The 21,600-nt window shown below is 35.6% G+C and overlaps 1 protein-coding gene across 9 annotated transcripts in view; it reads left to right on the plus strand.

The window, feature by feature from the left end:
- The window catches only part of DNAH9 (dynein axonemal heavy chain 9), a 755,194-nt gene that overhangs the window by 213,191 nt on the left and 520,403 nt on the right, over window positions 1–21,600 (plus strand). For 8 of the 9 annotated variants that reach the window (XM_056817453.1, XM_056817454.1, XM_016430769.2 and 5 more), the window contains 5 exons: window positions 3,601–3,823; window positions 4,365–4,531; window positions 14,930–15,800; window positions 20,201–20,331; window positions 21,050–21,176. In XM_056817453.1, the coding sequence (XP_056673431.1) occupies window positions 3,601–3,823; window positions 4,365–4,531; window positions 14,930–15,800; window positions 20,201–20,331; window positions 21,050–21,176 (1,519 nt within the window). Of the gene's footprint in view, window positions 1–3,600; window positions 3,824–4,364; window positions 4,532–14,929; window positions 15,801–20,200; window positions 20,332–20,619; window positions 20,633–21,049; window positions 21,177–21,600 lie in introns of those variants that run through there. The other variant, XM_056817456.1, reaches the window with a different exon arrangement.

Genomic DNA, 21,600 nt, shown 5'->3' on the forward strand with positions numbered 1-21,600 from the left:
CATTTTTAAAATCTTGCAATAACCTTTTTTAATATCATTATGGCTAATCCTTCCTCTGTAATACTTCTCCTTTCTCCAAATCATTTACCCTTCCCTGCTTAAGAACCAGGAGGAAAAAATACCTGGTAACAAAGACTAAAGTGAATCAAACCCACTGAGTGGACATATCTAAAGATGTAAGTCTGACCACATCTTGAGTCTATGACCTACCTGTCAGAAAGTAGGTAACATGCCTCATGAACCCCAGAGACATGATTATGGGTTTGTTGCTCATTTCACTAATCAAAAACCTTAAATCTTCCAAAATTAGTTTTCCTTGCAATGTTGTTGTCTTTGAATTGTTTTCATAATTCTGTTTACTTCATCCTAAAGCAGTTCATACCTACTATTCTCTGAAATCATCTCACCTCTTACAATTCCCATTATATTCATATACAATGATTGTTTGGCCATTTTCTAGTTGTTCAAGAAGCAACCTAATAAACTCCCTTACATTTCCACTTCTTTGCTTTTTTGCTTTTCCATTTTTTTTAATTTTAAACATTATTTTATTTGGTCATTTCCAAACATTATTCACTGGAAACAAAGATCATTTTCTTTTCCTCCCCTCGCCCCCTCCCACCACCTTTCCCTCTCCCATAGCCTACGCACGATTCCACTGGTTATCACATGTGTTCTTGACTCGAACCCATTTCCCTGTTATTGGAATTTACATTAGAGTGTTCATTTAGAGTCTCTCCTCAGTCATATCCCCTCCACCGCTGTAGTCAAGCAGTTGCTTTTCATCGGTGTTTTTACTCCCACAGTTTATCCTCTGCTTGTGGATAGTATTTTTTAGATCCCTGCAGATTGTTCAGGGAAATTGCATTGATAGTAATGGAGAAGTCCATCACCTTCGATTGTACCACAATGTATCAGTCTCTGTGTACAATGTTTTTTTGGTTCTGCTCCTTTCGCTCTGCATCACTTCCTGGAGGTTGTTCCAGTCTCCATGGAATTCCTCTTCTTTATTATTCCTTTTAGCACAATAATATTCCATCACCAACATATACCACAATTTGTTCAGCCATTCCCCAATTGATGGGCATCCCCTCGTTTTCCAATTTTTGGCCACCACAAAGAGTACAGCTATGAATATTCTTGTACAAGTCTTTTTCCTTATTATCTCTTTGGGGTACAAACCCAGCAGTGCTATAGCTGGATCAAAGGGCAGACAGTCTTTTATCACCCTTTGGGCATAGTTCCAAATTGCCCTCCAGAATGGCTGGATCAATTCACAACTCCACCTGCTTTTTTGCTTTTCCACTTTTTAATCTCCCTTTTAGGATCAAAAAATTTGTTTTACCTGTGTCTCTTCCCTCCCTGATAGTACAGTCCTTCTTAACCTTCTCTTTCCCCCCTTCTCATCTCAGTTTATTTTCCTGTTGAGTTTGACATATCTATAATGTGTATATTCAACATTTATTTTACTGTTTCAGAGAGTAATGAGATTCTCTCTCCATCCCTTCCTTATGTCTGGGTATTCTTCTCATATACTACAATTGAAAAATAACAGGTTTCATTCCTTTTTAACACCATTATATCCCTTCCCTCTTCGAACCCTTAGAACTAAATCAATAGATCTCTCATTAACTTTTGAGAACATTATGGTTTTTAAAGGCCACTCTGTTTACTCTTCTTCTATTAGAATGTTAGCACCACATCATCATACATAATGATATTTCTCTACAATAATTTTTCATGCTGGTCAAGATTTTCTCTGATTTACTTATCTATCTTTATACCATTAGTTCCTAAATCTACATTCCTCTTCCTGCTGGATGACATGGTCAACCCAACTTAGTTTCATTCTCTGTTCTCTGGATTCCTTCACTGCCCTCTACCTTCTGGGAAAATTCCAAAACTTCCTGGATTCCTTTGAGTTTTGTAGGGCTGGATATGTAAGGCCTTCTCTGACATTTAATGCCAGTCATTCTAGAGCCCCAACACCTAGAATATACTGATTTGTGCTATTGCAATGCCTCTGTTTCTGTCTGCTATAGCTCTTCCAGGATTCCCAGATCTCCAATGAAGGGCTTCCTCAAGGGAAGCCTCTCTTCTTGTTACTTCTGTATGCAGAACCTTATAGGAAACAAAAGTATCAGGTAATGTGAAGTGCATACACATACACTTATACTGACTTTGCTGATGACTCCCTTTGCTATTTTCTTTTTGCTTCTTGGATGTCTTTTCAGGCAGTTCTAGAATAGAATCACTTAAAATATTTAATGTTAAAAAGATAAACAAAAAATAATGTTTTTCTCAATTCTATGTAAAAATAATTTAACATCCATTTTCTAAAATTTTGAGTTCCATATTCTCTCCCTTCCTCTCCTCCACACATGCTCCCCACTTCAAGATGGTAAGTTAATTAAACTAGGTTACACTTGTGCAATCATGCAAAACAAATTTCCACATTGGTCATGTTGTGGAAGAAGATTCATATAAAAAGAAACCAGGAAGAAAATAAAATGAAAATAGTATGCTTTTATCATTCTGACTCCATTAGTTCTTTCTCTGGAAGTGGACATTTTTCATCATAAATTCATCAGAACTCTCTTAGATCATTGTATTGCTTGAGAAAAGTTAAACCATTCAGTTGATCATTGTACAATATTGCTATTTTGTATGCAATTTTCACTCCTGGTTCTGTTAACTTCACTTTGCATCAGTTCATATAAGTGTTTCTAGGTTTTTCTGAAATTGAGCTGTTCATCTTTTCTTTTATATCATTAAAATCATAAACCACAACTTATTAAGCCATTCCCCAACTGATGAATATCCTCTTAATTTTCAATTATTTGCCACCACAAAAAATGTTGTTATGCATAATTTTGTACCTTTTTCCAAAATCTATTTTGTGATACAGATCTGGTAGTGATATTGCTAGAGTCCTTTGGACATAGTTCCAAATTGCTCTTGAGAATGGTTAGATCAGTTCTCAATCCCACAAATAGCATATTAGTGTCCCAATTTTCTCTTATCTTCTCCAACATTTATCATTTTCTTTTTCTGTCATATAGATAATTATGATTTCTTTGTCTAAAAACTACATATCCATATTCTTTGAACATTTATAGATTAGAGAAAGACTTCTATTCTCATAAATTTGACTCAGTTCTCCAAATAGTTGAGAAATCTGTGAGGCTAAGTTTTTAAATCTATCAATCATTTTTTACCAGTTGAGGATCTCTGTAACATACTTATTGATTAATAACAAAATGGTTCATATTTAAGCATTCAAATTCCTAAATTGAAGATAGTTAACTGTTGTAGTGGAAAGAAATTTCAACTAGAATCAGGAGACCTATGTCAGTAGCTACCTGTTTACTTTGAGCAAGTTCTTTATTTTTTCTGGACCTTGATTTCCTCCTTTGTAAAACAAAAGGTTTGTACTGATATTTTGCTGTACTGGAAGCATGTCATCTATGTTACATTTACATTGATTGTGAATCAGGTAATCAAACATTTATTAAATAGAAACTATATGATAGACTCCTTGAAGCATAATATCATAAATGATGAATAGAGACTATCTCACTTACTATTTATTCTGCTTAGTTTGGCAGACCTTGAAGTCTTTATAAGAAATGGTGAGAGTGGTTTAAACAAGAAGATAGAAAAAGGTGATTTTGCTGGTTTGGTTGAAATTATGAGAACTCTAATGGCTCTTAAAGAACGACAGAGCAGCACTGATGAGATGTTTGAGCCACTGAAACACACAATTGATTTACTGAAGATCTATGAACAAGAATTACCTGATTCAGTATTTAAACAGCTAGAGGTGAGTACAAAATCTTTCTAATCATGAAAGACAAATTCAGGAAAAAATGTGATTAGGAAGATAGATGTTGTAATATTTAATAATGAAGTGATTTGGTGTGGAAGAGAAACTGTTTTGAGGGTTAATTCAAGACTATATACTTGAGAGCTGTTCAACTGGAATGGACAAAACTTTTTACTACTAGGATAAAATGAATGCCAAAAATAAAAATGGAAACAAGTAATCAGAAGAGTAGAAAATTTATAATCAAATATTAAGATGTGTGGAGAGAAGTAGATAAATTGTTGAACATGTAAAATATTGGTAAATACATTAAAAACTTAGAGGTAAAGGGAGCAAGAAAGGAAAGTATCAGGGGAATTAAAAGGGGAAAAAAGGTGTGGCAAGAAAGGTAGAGGAATCATTGAGGACAAGGGCATCATTATAATTATCATCCCTGTAAGGTAATACTTTCTGGTAGAGTAGAAAGATGGGTAGTTTCCTGCTCTGAGATCTTATATGAGAAGGCAGGGGGAGAATCACATGGATGTATTTCTGACAGGAATTGCCAGAAAAATGGAGCAACATAAAGAAGATGGCAGTCATTGTAAAACAGCATGTAGCTCCCCTGCAGGAAGATGAAGTAACAGCTCTCCGTCAAAAATGTGCCATTTTTGCTATTGAACAGAATATATTCCAAGATCAGTTCCACAAAGAAGCTCCTTTCAGGTAATGGTAGAACCCTCAAAGCTATCCCTTGGTGACCTTGCCTTCTAATTTCAATTTTTAAAAACTCTCCTTGGTGATTGAAATTAAAGTGAATTAGTAGAATTAAGAAAGAATGTACAGTATAAGTAAAAGAACACTTGGGGCAGGTAGATAGCACAGTAGACAGGCCTGGAGTTGGGAGGATCTGTGTTCAAATGTGACCTCAGACAACTCTTAGATATGTGACCAAGGGCAAGTAATTTAACCCCATTTGCCTTGTACTTCCAGCCAATAGTTATTAGTAGGAGAGAAAGTAAGGGTTTTTAAGAAAGAGAAAGAAAATGGCAGGGAGTGGGAAAGAGGGAAGGAAGGAAGGAAGGAGGGAAGGAAGGAAGGAAGGAAGGAAGGAAGGAAGGAAGGAAGGAAGGAAGGAAGGAAGGAAGGAAGGAAGGAAGGGAGGGAGGGAGGGAGGAAGGAAGGAAGGGAGGGAGAAAAGGGGAGAAGAGATGGAGGAAGGGTGGAAGAAAGGGAGGGAATGAGGGAGAGAAGGAAGGAAGGAAAGTAGGAAGGGAGGGAGGGAGGGAGGAAGGAAGGATCAACTCTTTGGAGTTAGAGGACTTGGATACTAATTCCAGATGTTTAGAATCCAAGTGACCTTGACCCAGCTTTGATCTTGATCCATCTGTAAAATGAGGAGATTGGGCTAGATGACCTCTGAGGTCCTTTCTGGTTATAGATCTATGTCCCAAACTGAATGTATTATGTTCACTCTAAAACTTGCTTTTTCTCTTAACTACTCTATTTCTGTTGATGATAATTTTCCTTTTTTTCCTCAGGCTTGAGAAGAACTTTCATTATTCTTTCTTGTATCTCCTCCCTCCTCCCTATCCAATTAGTTGAAATCTACTCCTTCTTTTCCATTTACTATAGCCATCTTGCTCCAGGTTATCATCACCTCTCACCTGAGTTACCAATATCCTAATTGTTGTCTTTGCATAATAATATAAATTATATTTTTGTACTTAACATTTTGTTAACTCCTTAGATTGTGCCATTTTTGTGTTGCCACTACTTGATTCAGTGTCTTTCTCATTTCAGTTATTTTCAGTCATGTCCGATTCTTTGGGACCTCATTTGGTTTTCTTGGAAAAGATACTGGAGTAGTTTGCCATTTCCTTCTCCAGCCCATTTTACAGATGACAAACTGAAGTTAGTAGAGTTAAATGACTTGCTTAGGGTCACAGAGCTAGTACATGTCTGAGGCCAAATTTAAACACTTTATCCATGGCACCACCTAACTATCTAAACTTTCTCACAGTAGTTACTTAATAAACATTTGTTGAAGTGGAACTATAAAATAGCCTATATATAATAGCCTAAAAATCTTTGGAATATCCTCAATGTTGGTAAGTTTCTGTCCTTTATTAGAAGAACTTAACTTTTGGATATACCCAAAAGTTATGCATAAATAAATTTGTAAATTAGGTGGAGGATCAAGTTAGAAAAGATTGCATTGGACTTTTATGAGAAGTATAAGAGAGAATGGGGAAGGAAAATATATATGGTTGGTAAACAGGCCCTGGAAGTGACTGTCAAAGATTTCCAGATGTGTTTGTTATCAACAAAAGCAATAACATTGTAATAACAGTATTCCCTTTCAAGATGCTACTTTGAATGTATGTCTGTTTTCCCTTGCCTCTGTCTTCTGAATTTCCTTATGTTTTCTTAAAATGTCTCTCTTTCAATAGACTTCTTTTTTCCATCAATAAGGATAACACTACCCCAAAAACTGTTCCAATTAGTAAATGAGAGAAAGAAAACAATAAAAAATTTCTTGAAACAAATCAGCATACCAAATCCACAAAATGACTGTATGCAAAAATGTATTTCTCTCTGTACCTTGAGTCTATTGCCTATATGTGAGGAGCTAATATATTCCATCATAACTCCTCTAGAGAGAAGTGTTTTAAAAAAAACCCATGGGTACCAAGTAGTTTATAGGTTTCTAGGAATTTTAGGGCCAGTTTTATGAACCTTAGGGCCAGACTTGTTTTTTTAGCATGCTATTAAAAGTCAAGTAGTATCTATTAAGTTCCTACTAAATGCCAAGTACTATGCTAAATGCCCAAGATACAAAGAAAGGCAAAATACAGTCCTGTTCTCAAGGAGCTCAGAGGTATGGGTTTTTAAATTAATATACAATATTAATAAAAGTTAATATACAATAACTCAATTATTATGTTTATAAGATTTACTAATAATAACTAAAATAAGACTTACACTTAACTCAGCTGGGGTTACAAGAGAAGAGAGAGAGGGAGGAGTCACAGTAAACTTAAATTTAAAGATGCAGGAAAAGGGAAAGAATCCTCGGTAACACAGAAAGGAATTTTGGGTAATGTAGTTTTTAGGGGTTCAAGAATTTCCAACTAAACATTTTCCCCTGTGATACTGTTAGGAGACCAGTCTCCCCAAAAGGATCATGGAAACATAACTAACATAAATTGCAGTAATTTGTGGATAAAAGGAAAAGAGAACAAAACCAATGATTACTGGGTTGACAAAAGGCCAGTTTGGGGGCTTTTTTTTGACATAAGAGCATACATTCAAAACAAAAGCATTTCTACCCCCCAAAGTTCAATTCATATATGAAAGTGCTCTGGATCATCTGGTGCAGCATGTGGTCTCTGCAGGCATTTTCATGGTGCCTTCTAAATTCTGGGAGGTATCAAATTTCTTATCCTACAATTGCTCAATTTCAAATCAAAGTTCAGAACAATAACATAGTCCCCCCTGAGGGAGATAATAACAAACATAGGGATCACTCAGGGATGCATGGCTGAGTTATGAGGTATATGAATCAATTTGCAAAAGAAATTCAAAATATCCAAAAAATTTCAAATAAAGGAGAAAAAACTTGTGGAATGAAATACAAAATGTCAAAATCTTATGTCTAAAAAATCTAAGTAAAGGAAAAACAAATCTATAACAGGTCCTTGAATGAGGGACCAATTAAAATGATATATGCAATTGTATACTTACCCAAACAGAAAGTTTGCAACACTATAACAGATAGAAGAGAGACTAGATTATAGGAGCCAGAATGATAGCCAAAGTGAGGTCCTTCTTAGGGGTCAGAGGAAGTCCTGCCTCTGACATATGTCAAAACAGCCACAACCTTTAATCCCAAGTTCAAGTTCAAGTCCTCTTGTCTTGGCTCAAAATTACATCAGTCCCACTGGGATTTGTCTCTTTGACCTTGTGCTCTATAGGTACTAGGCAGGTAGTTTTGTGCTTCTTTGGCACTATATAGAGGCTCTTTTTGTATTCTCTTCTTCTGGAATCAGACAGAATCATTAAGCAAAGTCCCATTTTTTTGTCATACTTTTCTTTTCTTTTTCTTTTTTAATTTCTTTTTTAATTTTATTTAGTCAATTTAGAACATTATTCTTTGGTTGCAAGAATCATATTCTTTCCTTCCCTCCTCTCCCCCGAACCCTTCCCACAGCCAACACACAATTACACTGGGCATTACATATGCCCTTCATCAGAACTTATTTCCATGTTGTTGTTTGCACTAGGATATTAATTTAGCCTATATCCCCAATCATATCCCCCTCAACCTGTGTAATCAAGCAGTTGTTTTTCTTCTATGTTTCTATTACCACAATTTTTCCTCTGAATGTGGATAGTGTTCTTTCTCATAGATCACTGAGTTGTTCAGGATCACTGCATTGCTACTAATAGAGAAGTCCATTACATTTCATTGTATAACAGTGTGTCAGTCTCTGTGTATAATGTTCTCCAGGTTCTGCTCTTTCACTCTGCATCAATTCCTGGAGCTCATTCCAGTTTATATGGAATTCCTCTAGTTCCTTATTCCTTTGAGCACAATGGTATTCTATCACCAACATATACTGCAATTTGTTCAGCCATTCTCCAATTAAAGGGCATCCCCTCATTTTCCATTTTTTTGCCACCACAAAGAGCACAGCTATGAATATTCTTGTACTTGTCTTTTCCTTATTATCTCTTTGGGATACAAACCCAGCAGTGCTATGGCTGGATCAAAGAGCAGGCAGTCTTTTATTGCCCTTTGGGCATAGTTCCAAATTACCCTCCAGAATGGTTGGATCAATTCACAACTCCACCAACACTGCATATTAGTCAATCTGCTAGGTGTGAGGTGACATCTCAGAGTTGTTTTGATTTGCATCTCCCTGATTAGAGATTTGGAACACTTTTTCATGTGCTGATTAATAGGTTTGATTTCTTTAACTGAAAATTGCCTGCTCATGTTCCTTGCCCATTTATCAATTGGAGAATGGCTTGATTTTTTTTGTACAATTGGTTTAGCTCTTTATAAATTTGAGAAATTAGACCTTTGACATAGGTTTCTGTTATGAAGATTGTTTCCCAATTTGTTGCTTCCCTTGTAATTTTGGTTGCATTGGTTTTGTTTGTACAAAAACTTTTTAATTTGATGTAATCAGAATTATTTATTTGACATTTCGTGATTTTTTTCTAACTCTTCTCTGTTTTTTAAAACTTTCCTTTCCCAAAGATCTGAAATGTATACTATTCTGTGTTCACCTAATTGACTTATAGTTTCCTTCTCTATATTCAAGTCATTCGCCCATTCTGAGTTTATCTTGGTGTAGGGTATGAGATGTTGATCCAAACCTAATCTCTCCCATACTGTCTTCCAATTTTCCCAGCAGTTTTGATCAAATAGTGGATTTTGGTCCCCAAAGCTGGGATTTGGGGCTTATCCTAGACTGTCTTGCTGAGGTCACTTACCCCAAGTCTATTCCACTGATCCTCCTTTCTGTCTCTTAGCCAGTACCATATTGTTTTCATGAACACTGCTTTATAGTATAGTTTGAGATCTGGGACAGCAAGGCCTCCTTCCTTCGCATTTTTTTCATGATTTCCCTGGATATCTTTGATTTTTTTGTTCTTCCAAATGAACTTTGTTATGTTTTTTTCTAATTCAGTAAAAAAGTTTTTTGGTAGTTCAATGGGTATGGCACTAAATAAGTAAATCAACTTGGATAGGATTGCCATTTTTATTATGTTAGCTGGTCCTATCCATGAGCAATTGATGTTTTTCCAGTTTTTCAGATCTGTGTGGATAGTGTTTTGTAGTTGGGTTCATATAGTTCCTGTGTTTGTCTCAGCAGATAAATTCCTAAATATTTTCTATTGTCTAGGGTGATTTTAAATGGAATTTCTCTTTCTAATTCTTGCTGCTGAGATGAGTTGGAAATATATAGAAATGCTGATGACTTATGTGGGTTTATTTTGTATCCTGAAACTTTGTTAAAGATGTTGATTATTTCTACTAGGCTTTTTCTTCATTTATTGAGATAATCATGTGATTTCCTCTTCATTAGAGGTGAGATCTCCCTTTTCATCTTGGATACTGTCAATTTGATTTTCTTTCCTTTTTTTAATTAGACTTACCAGTACTTTGTCTCTTTTTTTTGTTTTTCAAAGTACCAGCTTCTAGTCTTATTCATTAAATCAATAGTTCTTTGACTTTCAATTTTATTGATTTCTCCTTTGATTTTTAGGATTTCTAATTTACTCTTCATCTGAGGATTTTTAATTTGTTCACTTTTTAGGTTTTTTAATTTGCATGCCCAATTCATTGACCTCTTCCCTCCCTAATTTGTTACTATATGAACTCAAGGATATAAATTTCCCTCTGAGTCCTGCTTTGGTTGCATCCCTTAGATTTTGAAAGGATGTCTCATCATTGTCATTTTCTTCAATAAAGTTATTAATTGTTTCTATGAGTTGTTCTTTAACTAACCAGTTTTGGAGAATCATAGTATTTAATTTCTGATTGTAATAAGGGACTATTTTGATTGGTAATTGATAGCTAACAGATCAGGTTGTAATATCCTTTCTTTCTCTTTCCCTCCTCCCTCTTTCAACCTCCCTGCAGCATCCCCTCCCACTTCTTTCTTCTTCCCTCTTCTTCCTTTTGATTCTTCTTCTCATTTCTCTATATCAACTATGGGTGAGTTTTATGATGTCTCAAATGAAATACTTTTCTCTTCTTTATCTTATGGGTTTATTGGAGAAGTCAGGGAATGATAAGAAATAGAGGTAATAGGTTATGGGATTTCTCTAATACTACAATGAGTCTTAAGTTGAAGGATGGTGGAATGTTTCAACTGGTAGAAATGGCTGATAGGTCTGGAAGTTCAGTCACTATCACAACAGATCAACACAGAGAGAGAGGTAGCTGGACTTTGTCTTTCTTTCTTCTGTCTTCAAAACCCAGAGACAACTTCTCCTTTCTGTCTTCAAGGTTAAAGGCATAACTCTTCAGTTGGTCTGTTCCTTCCTCTGACTGCTTCTCCTGGTAACATTCCAAATAGAATACTTTCTTTTGAATGACAGGTCATCAGTCTCGGCTGCTCCTGTCTTGTTGAATGCTTTCCCACTTTCTTTTCCACACAATTAATTTTGGATTTGCCTCTCCATTTGCCCTTACTAATTATTATTTTCATTGCATTGTGATCTGAAAAGGTTGCGTTTATTATTTCTGCTATTTTGTACTTATTTGCAATGTTTTTATGCCCTGGTACATGATCAATCTTTGTGAATGCACCATGTACTGCTGAAAAAAAGATGTATTCCTTTTTGTCCCAATTTTTTTTCCTCCATATATCTACTAAGTATAATTTTTTCTAAGATTTCATTCACTTTTCTTACCTTTTTCTTCTTTATTTTTTGGTTTGATTTATTTAGTTCTGATAGAGGAAGGTTCAGGTCTCCCACTACTATAGTTTTTCTATCTATTTCGTCCTTAAACTCCATTAGTTTCTCCTTTAGAAATTTGGATGCTATGCCATTTGGTGCATACATGTTGAGTACTGATATTTCCTCATTGTCTATTCTTCCTTTTATCAAGATGTAATTACCTTCCCTCTCTCTTTTAACTAGATCTATTTTTACTTTGGCTTTGTCAGATATCATGATTGCAACTCCTGTGGGCTCCATCATCTTACTTTTACCCTATATATGTCTACCTTCCTCATGTGTGTTTCTTGTAGACAGCATATTGGTAGGGTTTTGCTTTCTACAGTACTCTGGTATTCGCTTGCATTTTATGGGTGAGTTGATTCCATTCATATTCAGAGTTATGATTACCAGCTGTGTATTTCCCATCATTTTGATTTCCACTCCTAGTCTTGCCCTTTCTTCTTTCACTATTTCCTTCTACACCAGTGTTTTGTTTTTAATCAGTCCCCCTAATTCCCACCCTTATTTTACTTCCTTATCTACTCCCCTACCTTATAATTCTCTTCTTATTTTCTTTACAGTCTTTTTAAACTACCCCTACCCTCTCCCTCCCATGAATTGCTTCCCTCCCCACCATTCCTTTTGTTACCCTATAGGGCACAAATCAATTCTCTGCCCCAATGTATTTGATTGTTTTTCCCTCTTTGAGTCAATTGAGTTTTTCCTATCTCCAACCTCTTTTCCCTTCCAGTTTATTGATGTTCTCCTCCCATCATGTGCTTCTTTGTGACATACAAATTCATCCCATTTGTTTCTTTTCTCATTTCTCTTAATATTAATCTCTTTTTAAACTCTAGCTGTATATATATATATATGTGTATATATATTATATACATATATATATACATATTTATGTTTTATCATTTCATCCTATACAGTTTGTCACTATTCCCTCTAAGTATAATTCTTCTAGCTACCCAGGTGATAATAACAATTTTTAAGAATTACCAATATCCTCTTTTCTTATAGGCATACATATTATTTTAACTTATTGGGTGTCTTTATAAAAAGTTTTTTTTTTCTTTTTTTCCCTCTTTTTAAATTAACTTTTGATGATTCTCTTGGGTTCTGTGTTTGGGCATCAAATTTTCTCTTCAAGTCTGGTCTTTGCTTTATAAAGGCTTGGAATGCTTCTATTTTATTAAATGACAATACTTTCCCCTATAAGAATATTGTCAGTTTTGCTGGGTAGTTGATTCTTTGTTGTAGACCTAGTTCCCTTGCTTTCCAGAATATCATATTCCATGCCTTTCAGTCCTTCAGTGTAGATGCAGCCAGATCCTGTGTTATCCTCACTGTACTTCCATGACATATGAATGACTTCTTCTTCTCAGCTTGTAATATTTTTTCTTTGGTCTAATAGTTCTTGAATTTGTCTATAACATTCCTGGGTGTTGTCAGTTGGAGATTAAGTACAGGAGGTGATCTATGGATTCTTTCAATCTCTACTTTTCCCTCTTGCTCTAGAATATCAGGGCAGTTTTCTTGGATAATTTCCTGTAGGATGATGTCTAGGCTTTTTCTTTTGTCATGGTCTTCTGGTAGACCAATGATTCTTAAGTTGTCTCTCCTAGAATGATTTTCTAAATCTTCTGTTTTGTGAATGAGGTGCTTCATATTTTCCTCAATTTTTTCATTCTTTTGGTTTTGTTTTATAGTGTCCTGCTGCCTTGTGAAGTCACTTGCTTCTAATTGTTGTATTCTGGTTTTTAAAGACTGAATTTCTTCCCTGGCTTTTTATTTATCCTTCTCCTTCTGGTTTGATTTCCTTTGGAGGTCATCTTTCGTCTCCTTTGACTCATTTTCAAGCTTATTAATTTGGGCTTTCAAAACATTATTTTCTGTTTCCAGATGTCTTATCTTGCTTTTTATGTTCTTTTCCCAGTTGCCTTCATTCTCTCTTAATTGTGTTTTGAACTATATTTTGAGTTCTTCCAAAGCCTGTTTCCAATTCACTCGTGTTTATTTGGTTTTGCTTGATGTTCCTTGATGCTTCTCTGTTACATTTGCTCTTTGTTCATTGCCTGTATAGAGTCTGTTGATTGTAATTTCTTTTTTTCTTTTTCTGTTGTTTGCTCATATTTACCCCTTCTTTCCCCCCTGTAGTTGCCTTCACTCTTGCTCCTCTCATTATGTATTGAATCTGTAGGTTTGGGCTTTTCTGTCAACCTTCACCCCTTGAGCTTAGCAACGCTCTCAGAGCAGTCTGTGGGCGAGGGTTGTTGGAGCTTGAGTTACCTGCCCTCTGAAGGCTTGATAAGATTAAGCCCACAGTAGTTGAAATTGCAGAGCTGGATGTGCCCTGAGGGCCAAAACTTTGGGAAGGAGGGGGCAATATGAAATGTCTCAGCTGTGACTATGCTGAGTATTCTGTGTTTCTTTTCCAACTGCTTCCCCACTGCCTGTTTTCAAAGCCCTGAGCCTTGCACAGCTTTGTCCACAAGGTGCTCCCTCCAGACTATTGCCCTTGCCCACCCAGAGATTCCAGCTACTGCTGGAGGCTCAGTACTGTAGGTGGAGGAGTCCTGGAACCTTCCTTCTTCTTTCCTCTTAAACTCGAGTGTTCTCGAATTCCGGCTTTTGGGGGGTGTACCTTTTAAGTTGAGTCCAGCAGGAGGTTTCCTTGGCTCTGTCCTGTTGTTAGGTTTGGTTTTTAGTCCCATAGGAGCATTTTAATTGGTAAGGAAGGATTTTCAGAGGTCTGAACATTCACAGCCTCTATGCTGCCATGTTGACTCCTTAAGTCCCATTATTTTTAAACAATCAGTTGCATCATTTTTATAGTCTAAAGCTTTTTGAGTATATATTAATATTAGAACAAATGTATTTTAAACTTAGTTTACTAAAAAAATCAAAAAACTTAAAGAAAAATATTCTCCGTACTGATGATATGTGCTTCAAATACAAAAAGGAGAGAAAAAATAAAACTCAAATACTGTATTGCTATTGTTTCTTTGGTTTTATATTTGGGGGTTTCACTTTTATAAGATTACTCACTTACAAAAATGAGCAATATGGAAATTTTTTGCATGATAATATATGTATAACCCAGATCAAAATGCCTAACATTACCTGGGAAGTAGAAGGGAAGAGAGGGAGGAAGAGAAGGAGGTTCAATCATTTAACTTAGGAAAACTTGTGTAGAAATTTTTTATTACATGTAATTAGTAAAAAATAATTTTAATGAAAAAAATGATGTCATGAGTATGACAGGGTCAGAATTGGTGGATGCCGTGTGCTTTTATCATCTATCTTCTCAAGTGTATAATTTTATTTATATCAAGTTAGCTTGTAGAAGAGCAAAAGGAGCGAGAAAAAATTTCTAAGAGGATAAAAGAAGGTTTTTGTATCTGGCTTCTGCCCCTCCCAGATGTGAAGAAAAATATCAAGCACAATATTTCCTTTGAATTAGCACTACTCCTATACACTACAGCTTTCCACCAATTTTTCCTATAATTTCTCCCCTGGCTTCAATATTTGATGAAGTCCCTGCTGCTCTTCAGTCTTTAAAGACAGCAGCTTGAGTTTCAGACTGATAATGTAGAGGAGATTCTGTGAATTTTTCCATTGATTAAGAAGGAAATCAATTGTGTTTCCTAGGTATGATAGCATTAAGCCTCACCAAGTCTTGGATGCCAAAAACATTCAAATCCAACAGATGGAATCTTTCATGTCCTCCATTTCAGACTCTACAAATTTGTTTGAAGTCAACATTCCTGATTACAAACATTTAAAACAATGCAGGAAGGAGATCTGCTTGTTGAAGGAGCTTTGGGATATGATTGACCTAGTGAATTTTAGCATCAATAACTGGAAGGTAACCAAATGGAGGAATATTAATGTAGAGAATATGGACTTAGAATGTAAAAGTTTTGCCAAACAAATATGGAAACTTGGCAAGGATGTGAGAGCCTGGGATGCTTTCATGGGGCTGGACAACACTCTGAAGAACATCCTAACATCCTTACGGGCTGTGTCTGAACTTCAAAATCCAGCCATAAGAGAGAGGCACTGGAACCAGCTGATGCAGGCTACAGGTATGAAATTCATCATGAATGATGATACCACCCTTGAAGACTTACTTAAGCTTGAGCTACACAACTTTGAAGAGGCGATCCAGGGCATTGTAGACAAAGCTGTGAAAGAGATGGACATGGAAAAAGTTCTAAAGGAACTAAAAGCCACTTGGGCAGGGATGGAATTTCATTATGAGCCCCACCCCCGGACAATGGTCCCACTGATGAGGTCTGATGAAGACCTTATTGAAACTCTTGAAGATAACCAAGTCCAGCTGCAGAATCTAATGACATCCAAGTACATAGCCTTCTTCCTGGAGGAAGTATCTGACTGGCAGAAGAAGCTCTCAATAGCTGATGCTGTCATTTCAATCTGGTTTGAAGTACAGCGTACATGGTCTCATCTTGAAAGCATTTTCATTGGATCTGAAGATATACGAGCACAGCTTCCTAAGGTACATGATGAGAGACAGATTATCTTAAATTTATGATACTGATTTCAAGATCAAATTATCCCATTTTTAGACTCTCCTTACTCTTTACTTTTACTTTTCCTTGGCCCAATTCAGAAATGCTTACCAATGGTTGACACAAATAAAAAAGACAAATTAAATTAAATGAGGTTAAATTCATGGGAAATAATTTTGCTTACTGCATAACTTAGTAAACATTGGAATAGAAAAGGAAGTTGAAAATAAAATCTAATTATAATTTGCAGTTGGCTGCTGTTGGAATGATGTGTGCTAGTAGATGAGATAATATTTATATGATGCCTACTCTGTGCCAGGCACTATGCTAGTCACTTTACAAATATTATTTTATTTCCTTATTTTATCTCACAACAACCCTATGAGATAGGTGCTATTATTATTCTCCTTTCAGATGAGAAAACTGAAGCAAACACGTTAAATTATTTGCTCCAGGTCACGCAGCTTCTAAGTGTCTGAGGTCAGATTTGAATTAAGGCTCTATAGCCAGCTCTCTGCTCCTAATTCAAAGTGAAACTCATGAGTAGCCAAGTACAAATTCCTTCGTAATTAGATATTTCTATAAAGTACTGGGGTTTATCTAGTGAACTAAATGCTAAATTGCACACCACACACAGCCAAGACAACTAAATATTCTCTGCCAATTGTTACCTAGTGTCTTTTCTTTCTTGGCTTTCCACCTTTATCCTTATCGTTAGTTACCCTCTTTAATTTATTCTAATTGGTATATTGTTACTCTTTCCTTATCTCAGCTGGACAAAAGAGCTACTTTGAAGTATAGCTACTTTTTTATAGACTGACTGTTCCTCTGTTAGCCATTCACTGATTTATTCAGTCCACAAACTCCAACTTGCAAATAGTTGTGTTCCAAAACATTATTCAGTTGCTTATATCTCAAAGTCAATTCTTCCATAGAAACAATGTCATAAATGGTTATTAGATACCTAGGATAGCCCATACTATGCCACTTAACCAATAATTCTCTTAAAATACTGTATATGTATAATAAAAAAATAATAGAAAGTAATAGGGTTGTAATACAAATATGACAGAGCCTAACCTAATTACAAAGGCCTAGTGATTAGGAATGGTAGGTGATTTGGGTGATGGAATAGAAAAGAAAACATCTACTGAAGATTCCTAGTCAAATTGCAGAGTCTGGGGAGATTTATCCTGCTTCTGTGAGAAAGGTGAGAGAAATTATTGCTGAAATTATTGCATTTTAACATTCTCCTTTCTCATTTCTTCTTCTTCCTCTTAGCCAAAGTCAGAACCACTTATAGCAAATGTTGGCACTCTCCATGGAGATGACAAGGGCTTAGAGATCTAGAATGGTTTGTGTGTGTGTGTGTGTGTGTGTGTGTACTTTTCCTTAATATATCTCACTCCTTATTGAGTTCAAGGGGAAGGTCAAAATTACCTTGATTAAAAGATATTTAACTAGGAGATCCAAGCATGTCAATACCAATAGGAAAACAACTTATAGATATGTCCCTTGGACAAGCATTTTCATTTATACCTAGAAGGAACATTAAATATTTTCTAATCTAATGCCTTCATTTTGAGAAAACTGAGACCTGGAAGGTTACTTGCCCACTTTTACTCATTTTGTGTAAAATTAAAATTAATATACAATAACTCCAAATATTGTATTTTATAAGATTTATTAATAATCATTAGAAGTAAAGGAATAAAAAGTAATTATCTAACAAAATAAAACCACATGCCCAAGCTAATCTTCCTGCTCAAAAGGCCTTGCTTCACCAAAGCCACCAACAGGAAGGAAAGAGAGCTAGTGTTAAGCTAGGGAACTCCACCCATTTATCTCCTGTCTACATCAGCACATTATGACAGGAAATGAGTTGGCCCCTGAGAATTGTAGTTTTAGGGTAAATATACTTTTTAGGGTAACAGATTCTAATTTCACATTCCCCTAAGATCCTTTGGAAGACTAGTCTCCCCAGTGGATCTTATAAACATAATCAACTTATAAATTACAATAATTTGTAGATATAAAAGAAAGAACAAAACCGATGATTGCTAGGCAGATTGACAAAAAGCCAATTGGGAACAGTCCCCTTTGACATAAGAGTATACATACAAAACAAATGCATTTAACCTCCCACAGTTCAAATCACCATATCCCAAAGTGAATTTATTGTTGAACAGAAACCAGGCAACATTGCCAGGTTTTTTAAAGTAACACAAGAAAAAGAGAACTTGTAAATTGAGGAAAACCCTAATTCTGGTCTGCTTTAAGTTAACTTTTAACACCGTACTTAGATATGAAATGTTTTGTTATTTATCTCCTAAGTAATTGTGATTGATTGTGAAAGCTGATCAAAAGGACAATGATTCTCTCAGCAGGTCAAGAGAAACTAACCTCCAGACTACCCTATCCATGTCATTTATCTCCATCACACATTTCTCTGTTGTAGCAACATGGTAAATGATCACAGAATTCTTTGTTGTAGCAACTTCACAGAAATGTTGATTAAGTGATTTGTTCAAGTCTGACATATCCAAATAAATGTAGATAATGTATGTAGAAAATTGATTGTGTGACAAAGAAGTATGTACTCAATAAGCCTATATAATAAACGAACCTATGTGCATAGGCAGGAGGTAAGTACTATTATCCCCACTTTATAATTGAGGAAAATGAGGCAAATAGAGGTTAAATGAATTGCCTTTGGGTACACCTAGTGTCTGAAGGTGAATTTGAACACAGGTGTTCCCCACTAAAAGCCCAGTGCTCTATTCTCTGAACCACCTAACTGCCTTCTTGCCTTAATTAGGCATTCTCTATTTGCCATGCATTATGCTAACCTGCTGTTAAAGCACCTCCACTCTATTTGGGGAAGATATCCCAAAAGAAAGTTCACTCATAAGGAATCTATAAAAAAAATGTTCTAAGTATCCTAAGCATGCTGTGGTGGATGAGGCACATAGAAAGGACCAGGAATCCTTCAGTTCCTTCTATAGAGATGATAGTAGTACTGAGGGTCTGCAAGAACATAGAGAGCACATGACAAAGTCTGGAGGTCCTCCATCTCATTGAAATTATGTAGTTACAGGGCAGGTAGGTGGCTCAGTGGATATGAGAGCCAGGCCTATAGATAGAAGGTCCTTCGGTTCAAATCTGACCTCAAACACTTCCTAGTTGTGTGACCCTGGACAAGTCACTTAACTCCCATTCCCTAGCCCTTACCACTCTTCTGCCTTGTAATCAATACATAGTGTTAATTTTAAGACAGAATGTAAGGGTTTATTTTTTAAAAATTAAAAAAAATGATGTAGTTGGTGACTCATCTCATCCAGGCCATGGATCAGTCAAGGATCCAGATCCTAGCCAAGAAAGAAGGAAAGTGGGAAGGATGTCCTGGTAGAAGTTGTCTTCTGGCTGGTTAGCTGTCCTATATAGGTTCTAGAATGGTTTAGATCCAGGAAAGTAGTGGGGGAAAGGCAAGGATGACATATATAAAATAAAAAGTGATTTGGCCACAAAAACAAAAGAGCAAACACATTTTGTGACTTTGCCATGTTCAGTCAGTGGAGTTAAAAGGTCTTAATGAGAACATCAAAGAAATTTATATTCAACCTGTATTTTTTCTCTACTTATCTCATGATTGCCTATGAACAAGTTTTCTTTATATGTGTATGTATGTATATTTCTGCCCAATAATTACCATATATACTTCTTTACTATAATCTATTCCAACAATTATGTCTTTGTTCAAAAATTTTTTTGAAATAGTTCTTTAGTAATTTCCTTCAGAGCCTTCAATTTCAGATGGATATAATAATTTTAAAATCACCAAAAGTCATTCAGGGCTTAGTCTTATGAATAAAGTAGGTAATCAACATAGGAAATGAATTTTAATTTTAATTTTATTTTCTTATGTGTGTAGCTCAGAAGATGTTTATGACAACACTGTTTTAGAATCTTATAGCTTTCATAATCTAGAATTGTATAGGAAATATGCAAATCCATAGGGATTCATTAATATTTTTATCCATCTTCCTCAAGAATTTGACCTGAAATTATTTATGCTGACATGGTAGTGTGATTTAAAAATTATTTTCTTTTGATAAGAAAAACTTACATGGACTCTACAGACATAAAAGTCAGACTAAGTACTAATTTGTTAGAAATAAATATTTTGCTTCCTATAGATATGTCAATAGGAAATCATTGTAATTAGTTAAATTCTTTTTTAGCAATACTTTCTTTTCATTACTAAGTTCTAAAGATCTTTGGAGAACAAATTTTTTAAAAATTTCTTCCAGGCATATTTTTCTTTTCTCAAGTTGTCTTCATGGAAAACAAAATAGAAATAAAAATTTTCTCTTACTTCCATGTATAGGACTCTAAACATTTTGAAGACATTGATACTGATTTTAAAGAGTTAGTTTGTGATGCTCAGAAGACACCAAATGTGGTAGAAGCTACCAACAAACCAGGTGTTCATGAACAATTAGAAGATATTCAGAACAGGTAAGTTCCTTCTTTCTATCATTTAGACCTAAGTTTAGTTTTTTCAGCTGGCTACTTTTGGGACCTATGACTGTTTTATGACAGCATATGACATAGTGTTTCACTATGTGTATTGCTTGCATAATATAGATGTGCTAGATGTTTGTGTTTTTTCTGGGTGTTGCTATGTCTATAATATACTAATATGAATACATTTTTGTTTTTGGCCTCAAACACTTCCTAGCTTTGTGACCCTGAGCAGGTCACTTGACCCCGATTGCCTAGCCCTGACCACTTTTCTGATTTAATTCCAAGACAGAAGGTAATGGTTTATTTAAAAATTTTTTAATTTAAAAAAAGTAATTATATAGTCAGTGACTCATTTCATCCAAGACACAGGATCAGTCAGACATTCCAGATCCCAACCTGGAAAAGAGGAAAGTGGGAAGGATGTCCCTATTAGATCTTCTGGCTGGCTAACTGTCCTACGTGGGTTCTAGAATAGGTGAGGGGGAGGCAAGGATGACATATAATATGTAAAATAAAAAATTATTTGACCACAAAAACAAACGTACTAGCAAACAAAGCGAATTAGTCATTCAGATTTGTTTGTTGTTTTTTTTTCAAACATCTAGGTTAATTTCCTTTCAAGTATGCTTATGTTTATGCATTCCTTTCTGTGAATATTTAATTTGCTTCAAAAAATGTGTTTATGAATGTCTACACTCTGTATCCTCAGGTTGAGCCAGTGTGAGAAAGCCTTGACTGAATATCTAGATACCAAGAGACTGGTCTTCCCCAGGTTTTATTTCCTCTCCTCTTCCGACCTTTTAGACATCCTTTCCAACGGCACAAATCCACAACAAGTAAGCTACTGGGTATCTCTGATAAAGCATAAAAGAATTTGTAGAGAATGGGTAAACCTTCTGGTCACCACTGGAGTTAACCCTCTTTTTCCCTCACTCGATCAAGACACAATCACAGAATCCAAGGATCCCAGAAATGAAAATAATGTCAGAATCAATCTCTGTCCAGTTAAGTGAGGAGGGGAAAGGAAACTGGGGAGTGTGTAGGTATTCTTTTTGCCTGGCATAGTTCCTAATTTGGGGAACACCAAAGTTTAAGGGGAACCCCAAAACTCCTAACCTGCCCTTCAACTCTCCAAAAAGTGATAGAAAATAATGCCACACATCCAGAGAACAAAAGAATGAATGTCAAGGATGGACCTAAACTAGAAGGTGAGAGATGGGGAAGGGTGCTGTATTTAACTGCACCACCAGTTCTTACCCT

The sequence above is a fragment of the Monodelphis domestica genome, chromosome 2 (assembly GCF_027887165.1).
Source record: "Monodelphis domestica isolate mMonDom1 chromosome 2, mMonDom1.pri, whole genome shotgun sequence".
In the NCBI taxonomy this organism is placed as follows: Eukaryota; Metazoa; Chordata; class Mammalia; order Didelphimorphia; family Didelphidae; genus Monodelphis; species Monodelphis domestica.